Source organism: Caloenas nicobarica, chromosome 3, assembly GCF_036013445.1.
Source record: "Caloenas nicobarica isolate bCalNic1 chromosome 3, bCalNic1.hap1, whole genome shotgun sequence".
Classification (NCBI taxonomy): Eukaryota; Metazoa; Chordata; class Aves; order Columbiformes; family Columbidae; genus Caloenas; species Caloenas nicobarica.
The window spans coordinates 106,673,315-106,699,636 of record NC_088247.1 but is presented as its reverse complement, the minus strand read 5'-3'; the positions used below and the strand labels follow the sequence as shown (position 1 = coordinate 106,699,636).

At 37.6% G+C, this 26,322-nt stretch overlaps 1 protein-coding gene across 25 annotated transcripts in view; it reads left to right on the top strand.

Annotated features, from left to right (window-relative positions):
• NRXN1 (neurexin 1) overlaps nt 1–26,322 on the top strand; it is a 739,204-nt gene that overhangs the window by 608,801 nt on the left and 104,081 nt on the right. For 14 of the 25 annotated variants that reach the window (XM_065632964.1, XM_065632962.1, XM_065632959.1 and 11 more), the window contains 2 exons: nt 23,113–23,202; nt 24,631–24,950. In XM_065632964.1, the coding sequence (XP_065489036.1) occupies nt 23,113–23,202; nt 24,631–24,950 (410 nt within the window). The remainder of the gene's footprint in view (nt 1–23,112; nt 23,203–24,630; nt 24,951–26,322) is intronic. The other 11 variants (XM_065632973.1, XM_065632971.1, XM_065632969.1 and 8 more) reach the window with 1 other exon arrangement.

The window sequence follows — 26,322 nt, the reverse complement described above, 5'->3', positions numbered from 1 at the left end:
TTTTTTTAAATTAAGAATAGGAACAAGATTAGTACCTTAATTAGTAAGTTTGCTTTTCTTAAATATGCTGGATTTCCTTTTTTCAAAAATAAAATAACATTAAAAATATCAGTTGGTTGCCTAGAGCATACAAACTGATTAATTCTCCTTTCTTTACAAGGAAGGATTATATACTAAATTACACTTCTGGTTAGAATGTCTGACTACAAGTCATTGCTTGGTGTGATAGATGTCTTAAAATATTGGGTGAAGATTTTCTGAGAAGAGTTTCTGGTCAGAGGCTCAGGTACAGCCCCATCTAAGTGCTATATTTATCATCACCAAAAGCTCAGTAACAGTTGGTGTTGCAGCACTTGCTAGGAGGATGCTGTGGGCACCCCTGTTGATACTCAAATCGAGCATCTGTTGAAAAAGTGCTGTGGCCCTGATTGCCACAAGTCTGTGTGGGATTTGTAGGGTGTCTGAACTCAGTCCTGGGTCTCAGGAGCTGCCCAGAGTTCAGTGCCCTTGCAAAGGATTTCTAGCTGGTGTAGCACATGTGATTCTCTAATATTGCTTTATGAGCGGTTAGAGAGGTAGACACCTTGCAAAAAGAATCATATGGCATTGCTCCATAGGGCTTCCATGGTTGCTTTTTGTGTTTTGTCCTAGAGCTGCATAAAATGCAGAAATGATGATCCTGGAAGATGAGTAGGATCTATATCCCACTACTCTCAAGTGTTATGTTTTCTCTGGGCCAATGCACCTTCAGTTTGTATCTGAGTAGATGTGAAATGAGAGAGCGTAAACCAAAAGAGGTGGTGGTGGCCAGCGGTAAAGGATGTTTATCCTCGTAAAGGTGGCTGGTTGCTTTTTGGAGTATAGTGGGGAAAAATTTGTTTTAATCCTAGAAAAATATGAAGATTTCGGTGTTGTGAAATGGCTGGATGATTTTCAGAAACAGAGGCTGAGATTTAGGTACGTATGTACTTGCACACTCCTATCTAAGTCTTTTTTTTACTCCAGAGTTTCTCTCTTGCCATTTCTCTGAGTATAATGCTAGAGCTATGAGGATGCACCCTTCAATTTCTGCTCCTTATTAAATGTTTGTCCTGTTTTCCCACTTCCTCATTGTGTCAGTGGCTGCTGGGTAGCCCTGTGTTTGAGAATGGCATACTGTAGTTTTTTGATAGCTGACTACAATGCCCAGATCTCTACTGGATTTGTATATTACATCTTTCTTAACTAAGTTCAATGTTATGTCTCTTTACTGAATGATTATCATCCCTCTGCACCTTTCCAAAGAACCGGAATGTTTCACCTTGTCCACTTTTTCAGATAGTGATTTCCCATTAACTTATCTGGATGCAGCCTAATTTCCGATCATATTAAACAGGAATGAGAAAACTACTGACTGTGCAGAGTTCCTAATCGATAGACTAACCCCATTTTCCATACAGATCCTTTCTACTCCTTATGGTTTATCTTGTCTGCTTCACAAGTTAATTTTAATTGCCCCTCCTGACTGGCTGCTGTTGTGGTGATGGGACTGCACCAGAGTAGCAACTCCAGCTGCTACTGTGAACAGGCTGCTTTTGTAACTTCAGTTAGGTAGTAATTCTACACTGACAAGTAAATCTGCTAAGAATGCATTTATGGCAGGAAAACAGATGACTTTTTAATTTGAGTGGAACTGAACTAACAATTATGGCCAAAGGAAAAACAGAGTAATAGGAAATTGGTTTTAGTAATATATAAAATATTAATGTCAGTACTTTCTAAGTAAAATGGTATGACTTTTCATGTCAAGATTGCCCAGTGTTTATAGGGGATTTAGGTAATCTGAGAACAAAGCATTTCATTTAATTTGAAACAACCTTTTCTTCCTTACCTGAAAGAAAATCTGTTTCAAATCAAATGGAGGAAAAAAAGAATCTTTCTCATAGTAGTGTTCATAACAATATCTATTTAATAGGAAAAAACAATTTTCTCAATTTTCTAATTTTCCTTCCTTAGTACTGAAGAGTGTGCATTTTACTGGTCTGGGAAAGTATATTGGAACAAGCTAGATTACTTTCTAAAGCCACAATAATCACCATTTATTGTGAGAGATTTTCAGAATCACTTTTCTGTGAATAACTGCACTTTCTGCAGCCAAAGGGAGTTTTCCCAGTGTTGATTCTTTTAAAAAAACATGGTGCAACCAGTCATTTTACCAGCAGGAACCTACTCTTCAGGACTTCCATCATAAATCAGACTGATGCAGAATTTTCTGGGTATGAGACAATTTGTTAGATATTGCCCAACTGGTCTATGGTTTCAAAGCTGTTCAGACTCAGCAGTTCCCAGAAGCCTGCAGCAATCTGAAAGATACAGTCTAATGTAGACAAATCTCTAAAACGGAGCCTTCCCTGTCATACCTGGACCTCTGGTCTGCCTTAGAAAAGCATAACTTAGCTGGCAGCTGTCCTCATGTATCCCGTAGGTCAGCAGATGTTGTCAGGGATGTGTCTGACAGACCTAGGTCTGACAGCATGAGCATCTCGCACACATTTTTCACACGAAAGAGATTGTCCAAAACAATGCCAGACTACTGGAACCAGTCAGTCTCTGTGACTGGGGAGCGTACGTTACGATCAAGCATACACGCCAAAGAAGAGCCAGTGTGAGAGTCCATGCACGTTGGCAGAAGATCAGACCACAGGCTGGCATTATGGTTAGTGCCAGGTACCTCTGCAATATGACAATTGGCAGCTGAAGCTCTTAGGACTTTGGCGTAATACAGAATAATTCTGTTTTGGATTTTGATTTTTTGCTTTGTCACATAAGGTTAAACATCTGAGGGCGCAAGTGTTGTCTTAGGGACTTTCTCTGGATCTGTGGGCTAAAGGTTGTTACTGCAGAACATCCAAGGGCTAGAGGAAGGATGAATTTCATTTAAATGCTTCTCTTGGTCCCTGTGTTCTGGAAAACAGACAAAGCGGCTGCCATCTTTTCATGGGATACAGCTGACTTTAAGATAAATGGTGAGTCAGACATTACCATTATTATTTAGGATAAGTGCTATCCATTTGTTTCGGTTTTGTGTGGTTGACCATAAAATTAACAGGAGACATTTGTATCAGTACATTTGTTTCTCTGGCATATATTAGTATTTCCCAAGCAATCCATGTAGGTGTCTAACACACACCATTGGCTTAGAAACACCTTCCAAATTCAAGCCCTTACAGCCACTTCTGAAGAGAACCAAAGATCTGTTTCTCAGGCCCAAGTGTAGTGGCCAGGAGAGATCTCGAACTCTTTCACAAACATAATGGTCAAGGTGAAGTAGGAACCTAAGAAGCACATAGTCACTCAGTATTTGCCGTGTCTTGCATTTGCCATAGGGTGATTTTTCAAACCACCTTGGCCACTGCCGTTAGGAATGGGACTGTCAGGGGTTCTCCACATTGAAAGAATGTAAGCCTTCTGACTCCTGTTTATTTATTTGTCTAGCAACGCATCATCTTTACCTTTTCCCTCACTTGCTTCCTTATTTGGATAAACAACCCCAAATTTTTACATTTATAAAATTTAAAAAGGAAAAAATGTAGTAGTTTTTTTTTTTTCAATTTATTTGTATATTTCTAAATGGAGAGATTCTGTAAGATCTTCATCAGCTTAAACAATATTTCAGTCAATAAAAGCATTTTTCATTCTCATCCCAAAGTCAAAAAATCAACTCGCTCTGTTGGATAGGTATCATAACAACAAAAGTTGATATATGGAAGATAATGCACACAGGTGAGATCATTTGAACTTTTCTATAAAATATTTTCAGTTAATTGCATTGGCTCAAGACAAAGGTTTTATGCTGTAGACAGCTCAAGGATTATTTTCATTAGCAGTCAAAAAACAAGTAAGGTCTGAGAATGGTTAGAATGCTAAAAAAATATTAATGGAACTGCATTTTAGTCAATGGCCCACTTCCCCTCTAAAGGATTAGTGGTTTGGTTTTTTTTTTTCCTCTTTTCCCATTCTTTTTTTCCCCATGTGTATTTAAATAGTTGTCTTAGTAATAGAAGAGTTCAAGAAATGAGAAAGAAAAATGTACTGGGTCAAGACTGTTACTTCACACAAATTGCTTCTCTTAGACGGTAACAAGAGAAAACTCCTGTGCTTGGAAATTTTCTTTCAGGTTTCCAGCCCAAACACTTTCCAGTTCATCTCACTTTGTTCTTATATGTCTTTTCACAAAATAGTTTTCCCATTTCACCGCTTATCATAATAACCTTTCTTTTGATGCTTTTTTGTTTTGAATTCATTTTTGAAAAGCACATATGGCTGCGAATGGACAATAGTAAGAACACCAGGACCTCATGTAAAGACATACGAAGATATTAATGCTGAAAGTCACCTCCACTGATGCGTTTGAAGATCTTATTTTCCCCTTTCATATGTCAAAACTGGATGGCTCAATGTCATTCTGCAGCTGACTAGTATACCCACTGAATGCCTTTCCTCGTGAATTCTCTCTTTTAAGACCCCAGTTTATCACAAAAGGTGCTGTGACTGGTCCTATATCTCAAGTACGTGACCTGGATTTTGTAGTATAAGCTTTAGTGTCACTTCTGTTACCTTAGGAGGGCTCAGTTCTTGACTGCTATCTGCAGCCTCTTCAGAGTTACCAATATGTCAACTGCAGATTTCACTGTGTGGTCAGCATTTTATACTGAGATCAGTGAAGAAAATACCATAGAAGATTGGGCCTGGCACTCATCTCGGGAACTTTCTTAGGAGTTCCACCCTGGTAGTTTTCCTGTGGGAAAACCACTGATTTCCTTACACATCTGCAGTGGCCTCAGTGGTAGCTCCTAGTCTAATGTGGTTTCAGAATTCACCATAATATTTATCTTGTTAATTTAATGTAGAACTCAGCATTTGGTTTATTATACTTGCTTGACTTAAGCACACATACCTCTTCCGTTCAACTAGAACGCAACATCAGCCATTCAACTACATGGCACCAGCTCTCCAAAATACTTAGAGAACTTTGATAGGTCTGACTGACCTACTATCTCTTGAGGATTTTTAGTTGTCAAATATAGGTAATATACTAGGGAACTATGAGGGTTAGAATATGGTATAATTGACACATTGGCAGATCTGAATGTGACAAGTTCCGAGTGTAAATGATTCACTAAGAAGCTGAAGAAGACACCTTAATGAAGTTGGAAGTATTAGGGAGAAGAAATCTCCAATGCACTAACTAGTTCCTGGAAGGGTCTTGCATCCTAGGAAGATGAGCACCTTGAGTGTCATCTAAAACAAGCAGCCCTTGTATTCAGAAACCTGTCAACAGATACAGAAATAGGATATCAGACTGTATTCTGTACATGACAGAGAGGAGAGAGGAAGCAAAGAGGAAGATTTCCTTGTTCAATGCTATCCCTTTTACCTTTTTTTATTCAGCTTTTTACTGGACAATTTTTCTACTCTTCTATGTTTTCCACAGTTAATCAATGATTTTCTACATGGCATCCTATCAGATTCATTACTGAAATCCAGATAAATTAGATATACTTCATTTCCTGCATCTAGAAAATCAGTTAACTTATCAAATACAGCTATTAGATTAGTCTAACATGATTTGGTAAAGTTTTGCATTTTATCTCATTTTCCAATTGCTTCCAAGTCTTTAATTCTTTCCTTTCAAATTTGTTCTAAAGCATCATGTATGGCTAAGATCAGATTAAATAGTTTGACTGGATGGCTTTTTTTCCCTTTCTTATGTAAAGCTATTACATTTTCTGTTCTCTAATACCAGAAGTATCATGCCCCACTAGATAGCTGTATTTAAAAACTCCTGGCTTGTTATTTTTAAGTTCTGGGTAGAGATAATCTTCCTTGCTTTCTGACCCCACAAGTTCATTAGGAATATGTATGTTGCTTTCTTCCGAGCTGTGGAGATCTACATTTTCACAGACACATTTCTGTTAGTCCAATCCGCTCCCTCGGATCATCATCAATCCTACTGTAAAGTGGCTTAAGAACCTTTTAAATTTATTCTACTTGCTTTGAAAAGTCCTTTGAGCTGCAGTTTTGGCAACTTTACCTATATGTTTATTTCTGTTTCTAATTCTGAAAATCATTGCTTTCTTTGCTGAGCAAGTCTGGCTTTTAACCTCCTATATAACATAGTCTATGGCAGTGTAGTTATTCATCCTAGTAGGTCTACTCTCGTATATTTTTAACCTTTCAGTTGCAAGTCCAGATACATATATATATAAATATATATATTTTTTTTTTTTTTCTCATACTTTACCTGAAAGAATTTCCAAGAGTCCTTCCTGGCTGAGTCCAACTCCTCAGACTGATTACATGATCTGTTTTCCTTCACTTTCACAAATTTTGTTATTTTGAAATCAAGAATCTGATTTACAGACTTATTTCTAATTGTGCTTTTATTAATTTGAGTCAACTCACAATCATTCAATCAAAAAATGTTTCCGAAAATTAATTTTTCTATAGTGTTTTCATTATTTATCCAAAGCAAAGCTAAAATAGCATTGTTTTTTGTTTGTTTCAACTGGGCAAAATCTTCAATGAGTGTTACAGGAAGCTAATATCTACCTGTATTCATACAATTATGTTCAGTTTTAATATGAATAAAATAAGGTATTATAGCAGTGTGTAAAATAATGGCTTAGAGAATTAAAAATAAGACAAGGAAATCTGTGAAACTCACTTCAGGTTCTCTAGAGTATAGTAAGATGCAAGAAACAAATTCAGCAGGAATCAAAATAGATTAAAAATTAATTTTAGTTACTGAGCCACAGCCCAGCAGTTAAGTGATGGCCAACATGCTACCTTACCTTTGCCAACATGTGATTGCACAACTGATTTCTTGCATCTTTTTCTGATTCATACAGCTCTGACTACTTTTAGGTTATGATTAAATGTATTTTTCAGCATTTGTCTAGGTCTCACTTTCATTATAATCTAAACATTCACATAAAAGATTGATGTTAACAAAAGTGGTGATTTATTTTCCCATTCTCTTTGAGTGAATCTCTGTTACAGCTTATCCAAAGTCAATGAAATATTTTTTTAAAAAAGCACTGCTGCCCTTTGAGAGCTTCTGAAATTGTTCTGTCCTGCTGTTGTCTTTATTTAAAGAGCCTGCGTGATACCCAAACAAGACATTACAGTAAGTCTCTTTTCAAAAAGTGGTTTCTGTAAAGTTTCCCAAATCGGCTTTTTTTTTAATTTGACAGCTTATCAGGTTTTTCTGTCAGATAATGCTGTATAATAATGCTTCTCTGCAGACAGATTTTCTTTTTTCCTTTATTTTTCATCTTGAATATCCTGATGAAATACAAAGGCTCATCCCTTCTTAGACTTGATAGATCCTGTAATTAAAGTCAGATCTCGATAAAATGTGTGGCACAGTTGTCATTACTTGATCACAGAAGGTATAACACCTTTCAGTTAAATACGGCAAGGTGGCACAATGCATCTAGTTTAGGAGGAGAAAGAAAATGTAAAATGAGCAGCGATTCAGAAAAAGGTGTTCTAAAATACTGAAAGGAATAGGTATCTACTCTTTTTGTCTTGTGGCAAAGGACGGTACCCATACCTGCTTGCAATAATTAGGCACAGAATGGTATGGAAATGGAATTTGTGAAGAAGACCACAAGCTGTGGGGATTCAAGTTAGAGGAAGAAAGTGGGAGTGAAAAAAAGATCTAAGAATGAAGCATGGCAAATCTGTCACAGCTGGTTCCATTCACCTCTTCAGGAAGACCATTATGTATTAACAATCCCAGTAAAAGTCAGATCACAAAAGATGAAACATTGCCAGTATGTAGGGATTCTTTTGCACACTTTCATTTGGTTTGACGTATGTTTTGCCTGTAACCCGCAGTATCACAACTTATCCAATGTAGCAGGATAAGTTCAAAATGGAGGATTAATGTGTTGTTGATTAAAAAGAAAGTGATTTAATCAAATTATTTACCGAGGAATTTTAGCTACTCAGTAGCTTCTGTAACAACACAATGCTTATATACATGATAGAATCAATGTCATAAAAGGTACGTCCCATTCTTTTTTTCTTTCCCAGTGGCAGAATCATGTTGTCAATGCAAAGTTTTGGACAAACACCAGATTCCTCTCTTTCCTTTCAGCCTGTCCTCTACTAGGTTCATTGTTGCCCGATTCAGGATTATGCAGGACTTTATGTAACATTTCACTCACTAAGTCAAACCAGCATCCACTGACTTCAGTAAAATTACTTTTGTGTTACACTTGTGTGATAAGTATTGGCAGGGTTGTGACTGTGCCACTCACTTTAGATGCCCTACTTGATGGGCATACACCTGCGTTTTCTCCAAGACTGGTATTAATGCTCTTACGGGCTGATAGGGGATGCAAGAGAAGAGTATGACAGAGCACTGCTGCCGTGTGCTCCTTCTGCAAAGCCATTTGTTTCCATTACCTTCTGGGGCAGCCCTGAAGTCAGTCTGAAATCGGAGCCTTTCTCAGGACAGAACAAATCAATGCGGTGTTGAGCCTTCCAACCAGACAATCAATCATATGGAAAACAAAATTAATTTCTCTGCAGTGCTATTGTGTTTTAGGTTCTCTCAGAAGGTTGTTTTCTTCTTTTTTTTTTTTTCTTCATTTGGGGCACATTTGTGCATGTGTCCCCAGTTATATTTTACTGGTGTTGTGAGGCGTGACAGCAGAATAGTACTTTATGTCTTCAGGATAAGAACGTCTATCAAACTAATTCAGAAACAGTTACTCTTAATTCATACTGCAGTAGGGAAGATGCCAACCTGCTCTGTCCTAGATATTTTTCAAGACACTGAACTGCGTTAAGCAGGTATTCAGGAGGACATACATCATTGCTGTCTTGAACATATGAGTATCTACACACTTTAGACTCTCTTTCTCCTCTTTGTACCATGTGAACACGAGAGAGGTGTACACCCATCCCTTCATCCTGCGGTGTGGTTAACTTTTTGCAGTCTTAAGCCTTGTTGGTTCCAAATAGAAAATATCTTGAAGCTGTAGCATCCACACTTTCAAAATAACTTTTCCGTTAATACTTTGGATTTGTGATTAATGACAGCTTGGTTCTACAGGACTGTTGTATTATATTGTGCATTTCGTAAGTTCAGAGTGTTCCAAGAGTGTTCAGAGTTACCTTGAGCCTAGCAAGGTGTAGCTAAACCCAGATGGTCTTATTTGCAGTCTATCCTACCTGTTAGAAAAAGATTTAAAAGCTTGTATAATATAATTAACCTAGAACGCTTCTGAGTTTCATGAGAGTCACATTCTGTAGTATGCACCATTTCAAATAAATTTGAAGCAGAATTGAACATCTATCACTATATCAGAAGCACAAAACATTGTGAATGACATCCTGATTTCAACCCCTTACAAGCAGAAGTTAACTGAATTAAAGGCAGTGAAATTATGCTTTTACAAATTGGTTTAATTGAGATGTGAATGGTTTATTTTCCTTAGTGGACTATTTCTAAGGAGTTAATTGGCCTTTCTGGTGCAGTATCAAGTTCACTGGATATTAAAAAACTGAATGAAACACGCTATTGTCAGGGTTAAGTACATATAAAGACAATTTTGATTTTCCTGTTTCACAGATCTCACAGGCATTAATAGAGTACTGGTTTAAGGTTTTAAAATTACAGTTGCACAATAGGGAGAGGAGAATAAATATGCTCTTTTGAAAAGAACAAACTCTACTAAAAGTTTCACTGTAGCTGGGTATAGGTCTACGTCTTGAAAATATGCTCTCATTTTCGGAGCACAGCAACTGCCTCACAGCAATTTTCCCCTAAAGGACTCCTGAGAATCTCACTTTAAGGGTCCCAGTCCCATAGTCGTCTTCCATGCAAATTTGTGTGTGTTTTTGTCTGAAATAAAATACAGACTCAGACTGAAGACAGTGCTGTGGTTGCACCATCAATTCCAAAAACCTAGGGTAGGATAAGGCACAAGTGAAGGATTTGGACCGAAGTTTCAGGCTCAATTTCAAGGTTCCACCTCCGCTTTTTAACTTGTCTGGTGCTCATAGGTATCCTGTGTGTGTAAATCATCCTTTATGAGCCACATGACCATCCACAGAAGTGCAGCATTGCAGTGTTCAGTGTTGCAGTGACTTTGTGGAGCCTATGCATGGCAGCCATACACCTCATCATCAGTCCCAAAGCTGATGGATGCTCTTCACAAAAAGTGATGAGCAGTGATCATAGTTATTTTTTCATTAGTCAGCTTGAGCTAATAAACTCAATATTGCATACAACAAATAGTTAGCAAGGAGGAGCATTCATTGACTGGAAACACATCTAGTGGGGTTTTACACAGGGTCCTGTACTGGGCTTGAAAATGTCAAAAACTTTTATAAGTGGCCTGGAAGTCTGTATTAAGTCATTGCTGCTGATGTGTGACTGCTACAAAGATTAAAAAAAAAAAGGTGGTAAAGAATAATGAGGGCAGGGTAATTGTGGTGTGTGAACATGATCTCTTGGGAAGCCAGGAGGATTTAAAGGAAGTTAGACTGCAGAAGTGCTAAGTGCTAATATATGGTTCTAAGCAAAAGTTGAAGGTTACAGCAACATAGATAATGTCCTGGAAATATATAATTCTGAGAATGCACTTGTGAGGTCTCATCTTCCAGATTGCTCCATATGAAACATCATGTGATGCTATGACAAAGGAGTTTATGGAAATTACTTTGTGGGCACAAAAGGCTAAAATGCAAGAACTGAGGAGGATTTTACCACCCTTTACAGCACTTTGAAGCCAGCTCTGGAACAGGTATCAAGGTCTGTACCTGGGGTCTGTGGTTCTATGGAAAAAAATCTGAGGATGTGTAACAAAAGCCCAAAAGAGGTCAACTAATTTATAGTGTAAAAAAAGAAAACTAAGCAGAGACTTTATTACAGCTTTTAGTGGGAGAAAACACTAAATGCTTACAGTGCTCTTCAGCTGTTCCTAGAAAGTCATAACCAGAACTAAGAATTTAATGCAAGAAATACAGCACATGATTTCAACAGTGAACCTTGGAATTCACTGCTGAAAGATTTCTCTTTACTGTGTGTCATCACGTTAGGAGAAGATGGTTTCCTGGAAGACCTGTTTGAGCCTGTTACAGGTTACAAATTAACCAAACAATAGTCTTATGGCTAAAGACAGGATCAAGTGGCTCAATATTCATGTCCTGTGATGTGCATATCAGATTATACCTATGTCTGTATTAGGGGCGTACTATCAATATAAGAATATTTAAGTGCTGTGCTAGTATTGTGTTCTTAATGCAGATATAACTATACTTTCCCAGGAATTAACCAAATCATACAAAAAAATGTTTCCAGGTATAATTTCTATATCTAGAAATAATTTCTATATCCAGAAATATTACTGTGCTAAACAAAGCTATACAGTGTCTTAATCATGTCAATCCTATTGCATTGAACTGAGAATGTGCTTGCAAATCAACAGAAAGAGAAACTGAAAATATCATCCCAAACCTAACATATCATTTATCTTTCTCAACTTTGTATATTTATACATCCATAAATACTGCTAGCTAGGAAAATTATTATTATCGAGCCATTTGGTCAGCCATTCTATCTGATATCTCACAGTTTTTTACATGTATTTTTTTTTCTAGTAGCTGACTTTAGTTAAAGAGCATTCTATGGAGTAAACCTGCATATGGATTTGCAGGTGATCTGGAGGAATGAGCCATGTTGCATGAGTCTGGCAGAAATAATCTGCTGGCTTCTTGCCTCTGCCACCTCTCTGTGGATGTGAGCACCATGGGTGTTCCATGCAGAAAACAAAGCAGGATGTTACTCCAGTCTTTGTCAGAATCATGTTTTAGCCTTGTGCTTTATTAATGGTAACAATACATCCTGGGAGTTAGACATATTTTAATCTTAATTGTATTTACCTCAGCCTTAGCCACAAAAGTTCTCGCATTCTACTTTGGAAGCAGTGGCAAATCCATGCACATATTAATAAAACCAAGGACAGTAGGCAGTTTCCTTTTCCCATCTAATTTTTTTATTTCATGGCAGTACTTTCATGGGTAATTGTGGATGGTGGATTGATGAAATCATGTAGTCCTTCCTTCTTATAGTGCTGAATTTTGTCTTGAAAATATGCTTATTAAAGTGAAATACATTAATATTTTATTAGTAAGCCATCTGTACATTTTAGCTGTTAGTGTTTTATCTGCCTAGAATTAGATGTTTATTTAATGCTTCATCATTCTCAGTGCTGTCATTTAAAAAAATAATTTCAATAGCATATTATATTATATTTTAATAATGCATTAGTGCTTCATGTTAGACAAGGTACTAGAATTCATAAAGCTGGAAAGATTATAATATCCTTATCTAATTTCTTCAACGTAGTGGGTTTCAGTATGTTTTTAAAAGGTCAAGTGGTTTCCTGAGAAAAAGTGGATGTGTAAATTGTGCTAGCAGAGCTATTTTCTTTCAAAGGTTGTTCTTTTCCCCATTTAACATTTCATAAGTTTTTCAAAGTAAAGTAGAGTCTACTTTTGGATATTGCATCAGCAAATGGATTTTTATAAAAGAAAATGAAAAATTAAATATATTGACAGTTGACTAGCGATTGCGTATTTCTTTGAAAATTCATATATGCTTAAATAGCTTAATATTGATTGCTTTTTCATTATGGTGTTTCAATTCAGATTAACTCTGAAAATCAAGCCAATAAATTTATACCTACACAAAAGTTAGCTGCCAGCTCTGGGCTGTCTATCAAAAATGTGACCTTGTTAACTTTAAAACAGAGTAGATCCTCATATGAAAGTGTGTTCTGGGCAAGAGCTTAAAGAATTGGGATATCTTGATTTAGCTGGTGGAGCTCAGATCCATATGTTAGTTCTGGCACTGGAGTCGGTGGCTTTCTCTTCTAGTTGCCTAAGCCTACCTTGACACCAGCTGTCATCTGAAAACATCCAAGAAGAGACCTGTAGCTTTAAAGGCCTTTTCAGGTCATTGTTTAGCAAGACACTCGGGAATTGCTTCTGTGGTTGATGTTCAGTATGTCTTTAAGTGCTTTTACAGAACAGGGTGCACTGGAATCATTTTTCTATAGGAGGGGGCTGGTGACAACACTGAGAACCTTTCTCATGCCCGTGCCCCCTCACAGGTGCTTTATTCAGCAGTGGGTCTTCCTCCCATTTTTACAGAGAGCATGCAAGAAGCCATGAAGACAGATTTTAGCAAAGTAATAAATACATTATAGTAACCATCTTTTCCCTCCCTTGAGAACTTCCTAAATCATAAAAGAAGGAAACTGTAGAAGTTTTGGACATAGAAATCCAGAGCATTCGAAGAACGCAGTTTTAAATTTTCTTCAAAATCAAAACCTCAGTCAGAATCAGAATCTCAAAGCTAATTTGGAACACTTCACAGAATCAAAGAATGTCCCAAGCTGGAAGGGACACACAAGGATTGAGTCCAACTCTTGTCCCTGAGGGCATTTTCCAATCGCTTCTTGAGCACTGTCAGGCTTGGGGCTGTGACACCTCCCTGGGGAGCCTGTTCCAGTGCTCCAGCACCCTCTGGGTGAAGAACCTTTTCCTCATGTCCAACCTAAACCTCCCTGGCACATCTTCCTGCCATTCCCTCAGGTTCTGTCTGGTTGCCAGAGAGATCTGCGCCTGCCCCTCCTCCTCCCCTTGTGAGGAAGCTGTAGGCTGTGATGAGATCCCCTTTCAGTCTTCTCCAGGCTGAACAAACCAAGGGACTTTCGCTGCTCGTCATACAGCTTCCCCTCCAAACCCTTCACCAACTTTGTAGCCCTCTTCAGGACACTCTCCAGTAGCTTTATAGCCTTTTTATCCTGTGTTGCCCAGAACTGCGCACAGGGCTCCAGGTGAGGCCGCACCAGCGCAGAGCAGAGCGGGACAATCCCCTCCCTGCCCGGCTGGCAATGCTGTGCTGGATGCACCCAGGACACGGTTGCCCTCTTGGCTGCCAGGGACACTGTTGGCTCATGTTCAACTTGCCATCGACCAGAACCCCCAGATCCCTCTCCGCAGAGCTGCTCTTCAGCATCTCGTTCCCCAGTCTGTATGTACAGCCAGGGTTGCCGTGTCCCAGGTGCAAAATCCGACACTTGCCCTTGTTGAACTTCACGCGGTTGGTGATTGCCCAGTTCTCCAATTTGTCCAGATCCCTCTGCAGGGCCTCTCTGCCCTTGAGAGTGTCAACAGCTCCTCCCAGTTTTGTGTCATCAGCAGACTTAGTATTCCGTCAAGTCCTGTGTCCAAGTCATTTATAAAGACATTAAAGAGTACTTGCCCTAAGATGGATCCCTGTGGAACCCCACTAGTGACTGGTTGCCTGCCCAACATAACCCCATTTACTAGAACCATTTGAGCCCAACCCATCCACAAATTGCTTTGCAGATTTTTTTTTTTTTTTAAAAAAAGAAAAAAGCTGTATTTCATTAAAGTTACATAAACAGGCTACATATCACAGATTAATCTAAACGGAAAATATTAGTGAAAGGGTTTTTTTAAATATATAACTAGGGAATCAGAGTGTTTCACCTTTTAACAGATAAAACTAAGTCCCTGCTGAGAGTCTAACATGGCTATTATGCTGTTGTGTGGTGGACTGCTCATTATAGTTCTGCAGTCCTAAAGCACTCCCTTGCTTTTATCTCACTGGGCATCTGTTTCTATTATTTACAGTTTCTGTTTCTGTGCCTTGCCAAAAGCATTAAAAAACCCTATGTGTACAAGTTTAAACCTTTCCATTTGAAATAGATTATTTTTTTATAGTAAAATGTCTGCAAGGCATAAATACACAAATGGAAATACAACTTTTAGACAGAACTGAAAGTCTGGAGCTTGCTTTGGCCGAGGGCTACTTTATTGCTGCATTGCTGACACACAACAGATTTTTATCTCTTAAATGCCATTTTCTATCTGTATGGGTGCATTTGGTTTCTTCTGCTTGGCAAAGGCTTGTCCAAATGATGACCTCACTTTTGTTGTTTCCATTGGCTTGCGCGTAATCATGCATGTCCCTAGGAAAACGAGCTGACGCAGCCACAGCATATGTAGCGAGTGTGACAAAGCATCTGTATGGTCCAGGGCTTTGGGGCATAGTGGTGATTAAATCTAGCATTTTCATGCTTTGTGAAAGAACATGAAATCAACATTTTTAATATTTGCAGTTACAGTCAACTTAGTTTGTGTGCTGTTGATGAGGATTGATGCTAACTGCCTTGGATTTCTTACATGTTTGATATTTCTGGTCATGTTATGATCATGAAATTATGCTGCCTGCATTGCCTCCAAACAGACTGCTAGGGAAGTTCTATTGCAGTAGCTTTGGTGATTACGAACTGAAGGCTAAACTCTTATTTTCTCTTACAAATCACATAACCAAGAGCAGAAATTAACCCCAGATGATTTTTTTTTAATTGTTTCAGATAGCATTTCATGTTGCAAGTGGTCCAGAAATAACATATGGGAAAAACTTGTAGAGATTCCCAAAGCCTTTCACTGACTAAAATAAAATGCAATAATATGAGCAATGACCTTTTGACAGTTTGTCCTGTTCCATCCTCAGAATTTGCAGTGTGACTAAACTTAATTAGGAGGCTTGCACATAGTTAGGAAGACCTTTCTTATTGATGGATTCTACCTTAATACTGGATACTCATGGGATTACAGACCAATAGAAATTTAAAATAAGAGTTGAGCATGGTGTTTTCCATTTGCCCTTGTTCATTTATATATAATGTGAGCATTATTTCTGTCAAGAGGCATTCTATATAGCAGCTCTTTGCTAACATGAAATGAAGATCATCTAGGTTGCTACCTGTGTGAAAGTCAGAAGAACACATTCAGTATTTGCTATCTCAGACCTAGCTAATTTTGGATATAGTAGGGTTGAAATATTCTCCATTTTCCAGCTGTTGAAAACCTATTGAATAAGAAACTGCTTACAGTCAACTTCTGGTTATAGTTCTATAGGAAAAGTAACCTTAAATACTGTGACATTATGATTTAGAAGCAGTTCAGAGTCCTTTTACCTTGGAGAACTACAAAATATCACTCTTGGAGTGATGTGGGGCATGGTACTGTACTTACAACAATTCACTTTTTTATACCTCAATCTTCCTCTTTAATGATTTCTATCAATTTTCCTGCCTATTTTAGCAGCAGCCATACAATATTAGCTCCTTAAATGCCGCACAGGCAGTACAAAGGATCTTTTTAAAGCTCCTGATAACAAAATATGACCTTTAATTTATCAGACAAGTCCTATGTTTTCTTATCTCCTTGTTGCTTTTCATCTTCTCTTGCTTGCTTTTGGTATAATACACCGATCTCTCAAAGTAAGCAATCCAACAATGCACAAACTTAGACAGATATTGCATTATAGTGAAGATGTGAGAGTCACGAAGAGCACACTCTTTAATTACTAATTAATCCAGTGAAAAATAATCAAACCCAAAATAAGGCAGAAGGTAGTTGATTTGAAGTGAAGGTTCAGATCTCACTGAGAGGTTAATGAGAGTTCTCAGTTTTATCCTGTAGAAAGTTGTTAAAATATTATTCAATTTGTTTAATATGCAAGCATGAAACAAGGAGCTTATACGTGAACATAAGATGTTTTGGTACAGTCTGTAGTATCAGTGGAATGGGAATCCACTTACACATACATCTCTCAATAAATCTGGTAATTGGATTCTTTTTTAAGGCAACCTAAGTTTTGCTTTGTGTTTAGCAGTTATAAGCCACCAATGAGGGATTTCACTCTGCTGTGAAGACTGCTGTCAGTCATTCAGCAGAATATTCTCTTGGAATCCTTAATGTTCATTATAAGGAATCTGGGAGTCTCCGTAGGGTGAAAAGGGCCATATAATGTTATAGTCATTTGATACTAACGTGCCGGGTTTGACACTTTGACGTTTGGAGAAGCCAAACTTTCTTTTTTCATAGGTTAGCTCTTCTGGAATAATGTAAGGCGTTGTAGAGTTGCATTCTTACTTATTTGCTACAGGTTCTTTCCCTAACTTTAGGGTTACTTTGCATTTCTATTCTCTTACCAAGCTGATGGTCAGGTTTGTTCAAGATGTCCAGTGGGAAAAAATACACATCCTCAAACTTTGTGTCTGTCTTCCCTTGGACGATGGAGGAGGCCCAAATCAGCCTTCTGGATATGTAACTCCTCGTACAATAGTCTTCAGGGCTGACCACGGTATCCTCCTACATCTCTCCCAACTCATCGTCCTACACACTGTAAGAGATAGAGCTGGCATATTTTAGCAACAGAAAAAGACACACAGCTTAATCTGATCCATCCAGAACTCATTCCTGGATCAAACACTGGATAGACAACTCTATAGGGACTCAGCAAAAATACAGGTCAAAGCAGTGTCAGTGTCCCCCACAAACACAGTGAATTCTTGGGGTGGACATGGACCTATTGTCCTTTGCCCCATCCAACCCAGTCTCGTGTTTATATATTATGGTCCTAGGGAATTGTGATGGAAAAGGTGATCTTGTGCTTGCATGTATAAAGGCAAGCTTATTGATGGCTGCTGAGGACAAGATGCTTGCAGGTAATAGTAGGCAGCAGGCAGGATCAGATAATGGGATGTTCCGCAGACTATTTAGAAGCTAAGTTTGTTAGGAGCAAGACTTGCTCCAGGTCTACAGCAGCAGGGGAAGTAAGGTTATCCCCTAGCACACTCTACTCATCGTGCATGGAAAGTCTGGGAACATAATCTGGGCCTGCAACGTACAAGTGGGTGGGGAGCTCTAGCCTGAGTGACCTCTCTAAGGGGTCCTTGGTCAAACAGATGTAGACATAGCCACTGAATTCCTTAGATGACAGTTAAAGACTACTTAAATTTTAATCTTAATATAGCTTTAGAGAATGTCTGTATATTGGCTATTCAAAATGCATTACGTTCTGAATCTATTGTATTGTTAACATAAATTTCCTTTGTGACTATGATGATACTGAAAGCATCTGTATATGGCCAAGACATGGAACCAGTGTGAACACCAGCATCACAAAATTACGTGGAAGTCATATAAAAGTTTGTGCTTGCACTTGATAGTACTTAAAATATCACTCTCTTGCTGGGAAGAAGCAAGCTGCATGTTGCAAAATCATCTGTTGTATAAATTTCAGCCTACAGTCTTTGCATCTCCAGTTTATTCCAACATTAATATATATTTGCATGCACAAGTGTGCACGCACAGTAGTGGATGATTTGAATGAACTTCAGTATGGGACATTACTAAGATTGTGCTCGCATTTCCTAGCCTGGCCATATGAGTCACTATGTGGACTGTTTGCTCCTGTACCACAGAGCTGCTGTGGCTTCCTCCCATGCTGTGCAGTTGATGCCTCAGTCAGGTTTCATCCCTGATTGCATCTGGCAGAATGATCTAGGTCTCTGCCTTCCTCTTGAGGATGTCAGGGGTGGGTCATGATTCAGAAATAGCAGTGTCAAGATCATGATGAGCAAAACTGGGGAGATAGGGGGTTGTTTATAAATGGAGATAGACCTTGGTTTCGTCAGTTTGTTATTTATTTCTCTAGCAGATCACTGAGACTAACAAGGTGAATTTGTATTCTGTTAAAGAGTATGTTTCAAAGAAAATCTTCTCTAGTCTGGATTGTTCTTCACAGACTCTCAATTTTCAACCTTCTTACTTATTCTCTTTCAAGGATGCTGCCATTTCATATCAATAACTGACACCTTTATTTCAGAGAACAAAATAGAATTACACTCCAGCACTGACAATATAATAAATCAGGAGGGATAAAATACATATTAGTGAAGTTCACACAGTTGGTTTGTCCCAGCTGACCTATAGATATAAAGGCATGATTAAAGTTTTTTTGGACTCCTTCTTCTCAATCTTGCCACAAGATTTAGCTCCGACTCCAATATTTGACCTTTGCTGCTCTTCTCTGCTTACCTTGATTCCTTGGAATTATTGTTATTCCCTTGAAGCCTTTCTCTCGTACAGAATTAACACTGTGTTGTGACAAAAATATTATCTATGTGCCAGAAGAATGAAGCTATCTAGAATTCAATCAGGTGAGACAATGTCACAGTGCACATCCTGAGTGAATCATTTTGACCCAGCTTTTTTAATCAAAGAAATCTCGGCCATATAACCAGGAATTGTCAGGCTGGATAGTCACATAGCTGTCTACAATTAAAGTTTAGGCATACCAGTTGGGTTTTATAAATTATGGTTGAAAAGCATGCCTACCAGAGCATTTAATCTTTCAGACAGGTAATAGAAATCAAATCTCAAAGCCACAGGTTTATTTAGAGTATGGAAATATTTATTAACCTTCTTGGAAGTGTTTTTACTGAAGAAGTTCTTTGTGGTTCACCATATTGGTAAAAACAAGCATAAATAAAGGACGCATGAAAAATGTGCACCGAATACTCTTGAGGAAAAGCAAAATGTAGTATTTATGTTTTCCCTACTGGGAATGAGAGTACCAGATGAAGTAAATACACTTAGCTTTATGGAATGCATTGGGGCTATCCAGATTTGTTGTAGCTGAGTGTGTGACCCAAACCAGCTGTTTGGGAAGAAGCAGATATTGAAAAGATATGTGTTTTCACAATGTAATAATAATTCGTTGCTTTTAATATTTTCTCCATTATTTTCAATGTCATGTATCTTTTTTCTTTTAATGTAGTTCTTACCTATGTGTTTCCTGGTTTCATTACCAAACCTATGTGTTCTCCTTGAAACTAAACCTGGATAAGTTCCACACCATTTCCCCCTAGCCCTTCCATTTGTATTATCTACTGGAAGAATTCAAGCTAATGTAATAGTGTCAAATTGAGATGCATTTGACAATGCACTTTTTCTCTATTGAGGGATGGGCTAATGTAATCAGCGATTATTTTTTTGTGTGACCTTTGCAAATCAAATGGCTATTTCCTTGCTTTTAATTTGTATTTTGCTCCCAGTGGTGCAAGACTGCTGCAGTTAGTATAAAACATAATTTATATATAGAATCACATTATAATAGGATGCACTATTCTCAAAAAACTTACATGCTCCATGAACTTTTTAGCGAAATAATTTAAAGAAATGTATAAGCTGGCCAGGACTAAATTTATGCTGCTAATTCACAGAGGAGTTTCCATGATCACCATGGAAATGTCCTGGAGCAGCTGCCGAGTATTAGAGGTGGAGGCAGCAATAAATCCTCACCTAGGATAAATCCCTTGTTAGTAATGGAATTGCAGTAGAGAGATGCTATGGTGTTGAGGATCCAGACTGGTGACCATAGAGGGTCCTTTTACTAAATTCACCTGATTTATACCCACTAGTTGAATAAACAACATAGAATTTAATGCCTTCCCAAAGTACGCATTTGTGAACAATGGTTCATTTTGACATGACTATGTGATTGTTCTGAGGTCTGTGAACCATTTGTTCAGGAGAAGCATCCAGTGAGTAACAGTGGATGAATCTGTAGTGAATAATCATCTACAAGCATGAGACTTCTGTCCATTGTGTTAATAGATACCTTATGCCTGCAAACGTCTTCTGAACAATATAGCCTTTTCTTATAAATGGCATAGAAGAATCCTGGCAACCCCCTCTGTTTTTTTCTTTTTAAATATAGAAAACAAAAGAAATATATCCAACAGCAACACAGCCTCATGATTCATTTGTTTTAAGTTAAGAAAACCTTCTGGAAATAGGACGTTCTCTCACTTATTCAGTGAATCAACTGATAATGCCTCAATAAAAACTGTATAAGCATCTTATGGAAAAGCTAAACATTAGTGCTAAAAGCAACTGACTGTCAGGGAATATAACTTATTAATTCACCGGTGTGTACATGTGTATGTGTACATATATATATATTATTTTTTTAAAATAGAATATACAAATCCAAACCAGAAGGATGGAGGATCACACTACTTATCTTTGTTCCTATGCTGATCACAGGACATTTCTCACATTTTTCTGTACTTCTCAACTTTCCATGTAGTCACAGAAAGTTTATACTAAGGGAAGAAGTCCAGAATGAAGAGCAGTAACTTTAAAGATCATAACAGGAAAAAAAAATCATAAGACATTCTGTATTCTCACAACATCACAAGACCTGTGTTCTGATGCTCGTTATTCTAAATTGTCATTGTCTTGGAAAGGCAGAAAAAGAAAGGTGTCAGTAAAATATTGTTTTACAGAGAATGTTTCAGAAAGTTGAGAATAGAGCAAACGTACATAAGGAAAAAGGTGTATATTTTTATATATACATCTATGCAATTTTTAGTATCGGCACAAATATAGAAGTCCACATAGCATATTTGACCAGAGAAGCTCTGGATGCCACATCATTGCAAGTGTTCAGGGTTGGGTTGAATGGGGCTTTGAGAAACATGATGTAGTGGAAGATGTCCCTGCCCATGACAGGGGGCTTGCAGTAGGTAATCTTCAAAGGTCCCTGCAACCCAAACTATTCTATGATTTCTTATTGGGAAGTGGATAGGAAAAGGACATCCTCTCAAAAGAAAATAGATCAGCTTCTGGCATAGTGAACTATGTGCATGCTAAACCAAGCGAGGGAGACAGGAAGCATGGAGAGTAGCAGTTCATGTCACTGCAGAATAAGTATCTGCATAAAACCACCATGTTTTTTGGCACAGGAGCTGTTGTTCTTGCTGCTCTGTGGGTCACAGTACTGATCCTTGCCTGCAACACTGTTCTGACTGGTGATACTGATAGCGGGGATGATTGTCTGACAAACTAGAACATGGATTTTCTGAATTTGAATAATACCTTGGTTTCATAACTAGCAGTAGGATCTTGCTAGCTCAAGAAAATATATTTCTGAGCACTATATGAGCTACGGTATCCTGTACATTTCCACTGGAGATGCGGGACTTGATTCATTTCTGGTTGAAGTCAAAAACAGTATGCACATTTGACTTTGGATTTGGACCTGAATTAGGAGTGACTGCTTTTTACTCATCTGGCTCTTCTTATCTCTCAGGTTCTTTACTAATATGAACCAATACAATGGAAGAAAAAGGTATTGTTGGTCTAACATAAGAAGACAGTAATGGATGGATGGTTTTCTCAGGGATCACACCTGTATCATTCAAACACAAACCCCTATAATTAGAAATAATTATTTAAAGTGATTTGCTAAGTGTTCCTTGTTGATGGGTATTTTACTCTCTGTACTAGCCTTACTTTATCTCATTGTTTTATTTAAAGAAGTCAAAGATGTCTGCACAGACTGACGATAGATATGGTTTGCAAATATGACAAGCTTGTGTTTTGCATTGCTGAGATCTGGGCAGTTCTTAATTTATGAAACCCCACTACAGATGGCCTCTTGCTAAATTTTAAAGTACTTCCATGTTTCAGAACCAGGCTACCTTTCAGCAAGTCACTTTTGTCAAAGCCTTGGTGTTCCTTCAAGATGTTGTCAACATGTCCTTTGAGGATGTACGATGGGTGAATACCCTGGTCTGTTCTGTACCATGTATTTGAATCTCTGGAATTTGTTTAAATGAAGCAAATACAAATATATTTTTTTCTGACTAGGAAATAAGTTACGGCAGGTCTATTTCTAGACAGCAGAAGTGTGGCTTAGGTGGTGATTAAGAGTTGTGTTCTTTAAATGACTAACCTGGAGTGAGAGGTTGGATGTCTTTTGAAAACTTAAACCTGTTTCACCTGAACATGTTTAACTAGTTAATAAGAAACATCAAAAAAGACAAAACCCTGAGGTCAATGATCATTTTCTGTAAAGCCATTCGATGATGTTTAAATTTGTTTTTTGGGTCTGTCTATAACATAAGTTTAATAACCTAGCTCAAATGCAGATTTCTAATTTTCAATTAACATAGGAATAATTTTGTTTGCTAAAATAAAATAAATGAATGAATGAAAAGTCTGAACCATGAAATGTTCTAGGTAGCACTTTTTAAAATTCCAAATTTCAAAAAATCATGTGGCAACTGTATAGCTCAAGCTTTAAGTATTAACTTTTAACCTTTGACCTTACAGATTTTAACCAATGAAATGTCTCTTTAAACTTTAAAGGAAACAATGATAACGAGCGCCTGGCGATTGCTAGACAGCGAATTCCATATCGACTTGGTCGAGTAGTTGATGAATGGCTACTCGACAAAGGTAAAAAACATTGATTAAAACTTCAAATAAAAAAATAATTTGAACATAACCAAGTAGTACTTCATTGTAAGACTAATAAACATAAAAAATAAATTTCAGTAAAACTAAATTAAAAACAACTTTAAAAAAGTAAAATATAGAGTAATATTTGCATACCTTGTATAATAATTTCTATACATTTCTAGAAGTACCAGCTGTTTAATAATCTTACCCTGTTAACTTAAGGTTAAAGGGACTGTTAAATATAATCCACTAACTCAATCTATGAAGGTACTCATAGCAAACATTAACCAAAAATTATAAATCATTCATAGATTATACTACATGTTCCAGCATCTAAATTATTAACTAAAAATATATGTAGTTATGATATCTTCATTACGGTCCTGAAAAAAATTTGTTTAAACTGTAGGTATCTTAAATAGTGGGCAATATGAATTGCCAATCAAAATGAAGTCCCTTTAACGTTTGCAACCTTCTAAGGGGATTTTGGAACAAACACTAATTAAAACAGAACTTAAAGTTGTGTGCATGCTTTTTGTGAGCAGAAACCAATCTGCTAAAGTGACTATTCTATTTACTAAGAGTGGTACTGTTGCTGAGGATTTCTCTGTTTAATGGAAATGTGCCATGATTTCTCCATCGGTATGTGTATCATTTCTGAAGCCGCTTTTACATCTAAAATCTTTTATTTTAATTGATAGCCTTGCTGAAAGCCAATCAGACATTTATTTTTGAATCTGCCTCTGAGATACTCGGTGTGAACCATGTGTTTCTCTTCAGTGTGGATGTTGAAGGAGAACAAACATTGAAATACAAAAAGGAAACATTTAATTAAAAGTGTAAATATTTTATCCACTTATATAGAGATATGACAGATTACTGCATAACATTCTTCTAAATTCACTGAACTTGTTGGGATGTATATAAACTCTGTGTGTGTATACACATATTTGTATATGTCTATACATACATAAACTCACATGTACATAGTTAAAGCTATAGGTCCTATGCTGTATTGCATGGAAAATGCTTTGAAATATTGGCAGACTTAAAGAAAAAGTAATCTTAAGGAATTAGAAACCTGGCATTCTTGACACACAACAAAAAGTTTAACACTACTTTCAGGTAAAAGGGAGAGAGGTATCATTCGTACTGCTAAACACATTTACAAATATATTTGATTGGCCTTTTAGCAAAAAAAGAAAAAAAAAAATCCCAGAACGTCGTAAACTAAGAAAAATGCAAATGCTCTCAAAATTTATGCATTTCATGGACACCTCATTAAAAAGCAATGAATTATGAGTCAAATCCTTTTCTTATAGTTTATTGCTCTCATTATTCACCCCATGAAAATCTGTTGTCACTCACATAGAGTATAGTGTTCACAGTCAACATTTTTGCATGTATATAATGTTATCTTTACAGGGCGTCAGCTCACAATCTTCAATAGCCAAGCAACCATAAAAATTGGAGGCAAGGAACGTGGCCATCCTTTCCAAGGCCAGCTCTCTGGTCTTTACTACAATGGCTTGAAAGTTCTGAATATGGCAGCAGAAAATGATGCCAACATCATGATAGAAGGAAATGTGAGACTTGTTGGTGAAGTGCCTTCCTCTATGACAACCGAGTCCACAGCCACAGCGATGCAGTCTGAGATGTCCACTTCAGTCATGGAAACAACCACCACTTTGGCCACAAGCACCGCTAGAAGAGGAAAGGCCCCGACAAAAGAACCTATTGGTCAGGTTAGTTGGCTTCCTCACCTTTTGCAAATATTTTTGCGTCTTTGAGCGTGGCTTCCTATATCGCATTCAGTCTGCGGATGAAATTGTTCCTGTTGAAGAAATGCATGAATCACATGGATGTGATGTTGATCAGCATTTAGAGGGAAAGTAAGGATATTGACGTTCTTCCAAGTTAGACAAAATTACCAGATCAGATTTTTCTTGTGCTGAGTTTTATTGCCCTGTCATCCGTCTTCATCAGGGTGCCTATTTTTAAATACTCTTTCTTCCTTAGGTGGCTTATATTGATTATTTTCGGTGTAGAATGCAGGATGTCTGGAATTAGACATAATGAAGTGAAGTAATGACTTTATCTATGAGATCGAGAAAAGAGACCCAGTTTGAAGAGGGAACAGGAAGGAGGTGTGAAGACGAAGTTGGAAGAGGCTGGAAAAGAGAGAATTAGCACTTTCTCTAGTCCCATGATTTATTATCTTGTCAGGCAGAATTCCTCATAAGAGGCAATGAGAGCAGAGGGAATTAAGAGCACTCTGTACCCTGGGAGGCTCAAGCTCCAAGTCAGAGGCTGTTGTTTACTGTTTGTTGAGGTTATTTGCATCTCATGAATTTAGTGATATATTTAGTAGCTTTCAGGTTTGTCAGGATCTCTGCATAATATGTGTGGTAATTTAAATATTGGAAAAAGAAGGGGGTAAAACACATGAGTGAATTAAGTACCTCTGTCTTACCCTGAGTAACAGCATTCAGACTTCGTGCTTTAAAAACCTAAAACTTACCAGGACATTTATGTGGCAGAGAAGATTGTTTTATATTTATCCTGTCTATAAAACAAAACAAAACAAAAGGTACACTGCTAAAAGCTTTTCCTATATTCACTTGGTTCACATGTTTGCTTGTGTGCCCACTGTGCCATCAAGCCATGACAACTGTGCTCTGAGATCCAGAAGTAGGAAAAGGAGCAAAGAAAGTGTTATGAGCCATAGGGAGGAACAGGAGCACGATGTGATGAATGAGGTTAATTTTCTCAAGAATGGAGGAGAACATGCTGATTAGACTGGGAGGCTGAGATCAAATTGCCTGGTTTCTGTGTAAAGCCTCAATTCACAGTTGGAATTTGATCGGGGCATCAAAAGTGTGTCTCACTTTATTATCCAGCTATTCTGATCTCAGTATTTTGCGACAATGGAATGTAAGACCTCATCAAATTTACACAGAGGAAGATTTGCATCTAATAAGTGCAGGACAGCCTCACAACATGGAAGAACTTGGGCTAAATTAATACTACTAAATTAAAATTAAACTAAGTTAAACTGCTCTGACAGTTCCCAGCATGATTTTGGCCTCTGCCACTGCCTCAGGTAATTTCTGGACG